Source organism: Odontomachus brunneus, unplaced genomic scaffold (genome assembly GCF_010583005.1).
Source record: "Odontomachus brunneus isolate Ranch 3 - 2012 unplaced genomic scaffold, Obru_v1 Obru_scaffold_217, whole genome shotgun sequence".
Classification (NCBI taxonomy): Eukaryota; Metazoa; Arthropoda; class Insecta; order Hymenoptera; family Formicidae; genus Odontomachus; species Odontomachus brunneus.
The window spans coordinates 237,821-241,039 of record NW_022639667.1 but is presented as its reverse complement, the minus strand read 5'-3'; the positions used below and the strand labels follow the sequence as shown (position 1 = coordinate 241,039).

General features: G+C 32.6%; 2 protein-coding genes across 8 annotated transcripts in view; both read right to left on the bottom strand.

Annotated features, from left to right (window-relative positions):
- LOC116852348 (piggyBac transposable element-derived protein 3-like) overlaps positions 1 to 682 on the bottom strand; it is a 7,457-nt gene extending 6,775 nt beyond the window's left edge. Inside the window, exon 1 of the mRNA XM_032832623.1 lies at positions 6 to 682. Coding sequence (XP_032688514.1) covers positions 6 to 63 — 58 coding nt within the window. The 5' untranslated portion in view covers positions 64 to 682. The remainder of the gene's footprint in view (positions 1 to 5) is intronic.
- LOC116852346 (peptide transporter family 1-like) overlaps positions 1 to 3,219 on the bottom strand; it is a 221,261-nt gene that overhangs the window by 120,144 nt on the left and 97,898 nt on the right. The window lies entirely within an intron of this gene.

Below are 3,219 nucleotides of genomic sequence, written 5' to 3'. Positions count from 1 at the left end.
ATGACCTTTTTCCAATTTATCTTGATTTTCGCGATAACTTTTACAGATCTTGTCATAAGTCATAGTTACTTTGGCCTTTCCACGATCAGTTTCATCATCCGAACTCTCTCCACCTGAGGAACCAGAATTATCTGGATTTGGAATGGCAACCAATTCCTCCTCATGTTGAATGTGAAATTACATTCAATAGTTTATTTGTGATATAATTCAAGTTCATACAAAAGTATAGCGAATTATAACTCAAACGATGTCAACCCCTTTTTGGTAACTTTAGGACACCACCTGCGTCAAGAATCTGAGATTATTTGACGATACCTGAGGAATTGTGCTCCTCAAAAACTAAAAAAGTACAAACTGACAACGATTTGGACTATTACCCAAATAAACTATTGATAATTTTGAAAGAGGGAACTTTATATGTTTGAAACTTGATAATGAAAATATCATTTAAAATAAATAGTTATTCAAAATCTAGATGAACATCAAGCTACATTGGAAAAAATCAATGATCTTAATGGGATAAATAATGAAAAAGGTATTGTTATGATCTCATGAATAAAATTTTATTCAGCGAATATGACAAGAAAGTCCTCAGCAACCTTGAAGTATGTATTTTCAGTCAGTTTTGATGCTTTTTTAGATATTTTGTCGGCCATATTGGATCCGCCATATTGAATTTGGAAATTCTATCCTCAGATTCGTGATCAGCGACCCCAAAAACCTTGATGTATGCATTTTCAGTCAGTTTTGATGCTTTTTTCGATATTTTGTCGGCCATATTGGATCCACCATCTTGAATTTTAAAATTCTAACCTCAGATTCGTGTTCAGCAACCCCGAAAACCCCTATATACGAGTTTCCAGGGACTTTCAGGGACTTTCAAAAAGTTTGGGCGACCGGGCAGCTATTTGAATCTCTTTTTCCATCATTCAAATAACGCGCAGGGCTTTCCGGTTATTATGAAGAGGTTAGGAATTTTTCATGCCAAGGAAAAAATTTTGTCGTCATCTTGAACTATTTTGTGCACTTTTGGTTGAAGTCCAAAAATATTTTGATGGCATTTTGTCCCTCAAAAAAAATCCCAAACTCGGAAGCACTCAGAATTTTCGTCACTTTTTTGTTTAAAATCCGCCATATTTTTTTTTGGTGACTTTAAAATGCAATTCTGACTTCACCAATCGAAAGAGCGACCTCGAAAATAGTGGATAAGGTACTTTGGAGCTATTTTAAAACTGATTTTCATGTTACTTACAACGTCTGAAATAACAAACAAAATTCTGTTTCTTTGGGCGTTAATGGGTTAATTCAAAGGAGTTTTCTATAATTTCGGTTTATCTTTTCATATATCGTTGCTTCACAGATGTTATGCAAGTATGTGCTACGTTGTCATTTCAATTTTCTTACATATAGACGGTACGTAAATGTGAATATCACGTTGCCGATATTCACATTCTTTCCAAGAGAGCCTTTCGCTGCTTTTCTGATAAATTCTTCAAACCACTTATGTACTACGCTGAGAGAAAAAAATAATTGGAATAACTATAATCTCACTATATTTTATAGTTCGTTTTGGCCTCAAACATATATTTAAAATTCATCTAAACATGAAGATATAGTAGAATAAACACAAATTTATAGTCACCATCTTATTATTCTATATATATATGGTAAAGCACATTTTGGGAATATAGTTACATGTACCTATATTTGCGAAATATTCCAATTGTATTGACTATATAAAATAATTAATAATTTCTCTTATCATTCAATATTTGCCACCTTATTACTATATTTTTTATTTAAAATAATTATAATTCTTGGTAAAAATTTTACACGGGTCAATTATACTATGCTTATATTGTAAATATTACAAATATTATGGTAACATTTGCTATAAAAATTATATTCCTAACTATAATCTGTTTACTATGCCATTATAGTTCCAAATATCATACATTTTTCTCTCAGTGTGGGTGCATCATTGAAAGAGTTTTTTCGAGAAATATGTTATACGCATTAGAGTAATTTACGAATATTGTTTTGTAGAATACATATTATCTAATATGTGAGCTTTCTATATAATTTTCAATGGAAATTAAAATTCAATATTTCACTATATATTTGCACCAAATTTTATCATATAAATTGGAACAGTAATTGCGCTGTAATTTTTGCAAAAGGAAATCAGTGTCACGATAGCAATAGTTCTACATCGTTTTCATTCCTGAGTGAGGAATGCTTTATTATAAAACTCTATAAAAAACTCTTTCTTTGATTCACCCAGTACACAAGCGGTTTGAAGAATTCATCAGAAAAGCAGCGAAAGTCTATTTCGGAGAGAATGCGAATATCGGCAACGTGGTATTCACATTTACGTAACATCTATGTGTAAGAAAATTGAAATGACAACGTAGAACACACACTTGCATTCATATATCTATATGTAGAAATGATGCATGTATGAAAAAAAGAAAATAGCGACATTATGTCAGCGCCTATTTGACGATCGTCTTTACTTGATAAATATCTATATGTATCTATATCTATATATATCTATACATGAAATCGGTAACGTCGATAGATAATGATAACGTTTTCTATTTTTTGACGATCGCCTCTACGTTATCGACGCTTAGCGAGTTCGTCATCCACTTCAGCATCCCCTTAAGTTCTTATTGTAGATCATGCTTTAAAGGCTTTCTACAATAAGCAATAAGTTTTAAGTTGCAATAAAATTGACCAATTACAGTGGATTATTCTTCTAATAGTCGACTATAATTGGCCAATTTTATTATGACTTAAGATTTATTACTTATTGTAAAATGGGCTTTACGGAAAGCAGCACTTTAATTGTCTATCGTGTGCAAACTTTCGTCGCGTGGCAACCCATATAGCACAAAATCTCCTGGGGACGTCCCAGAGATGTCCTGAGGACGTAGAAACGTCGCCAGAACGTACTCTGGACGTCTTCTGGACATCTGTGCTATTGGGGAAGCGTTGGTGCGTTCCGTGTACAGAAGCCACTATACAGGGTGAATATTCTATATCGGAACACCTGAATATCTCGAAAACAAAGCGTTGTATAAAAAAATGTTAAATACAAAAGTTGTAGGGTTTAAAAAGATCTATTTTATGATATTAGCAGTTTGACCTTGAGTTGCGTCATAAAGATCAGGTCAAGGTCACAATGATGTTTTTAAATGGATACCCCCATTTTTT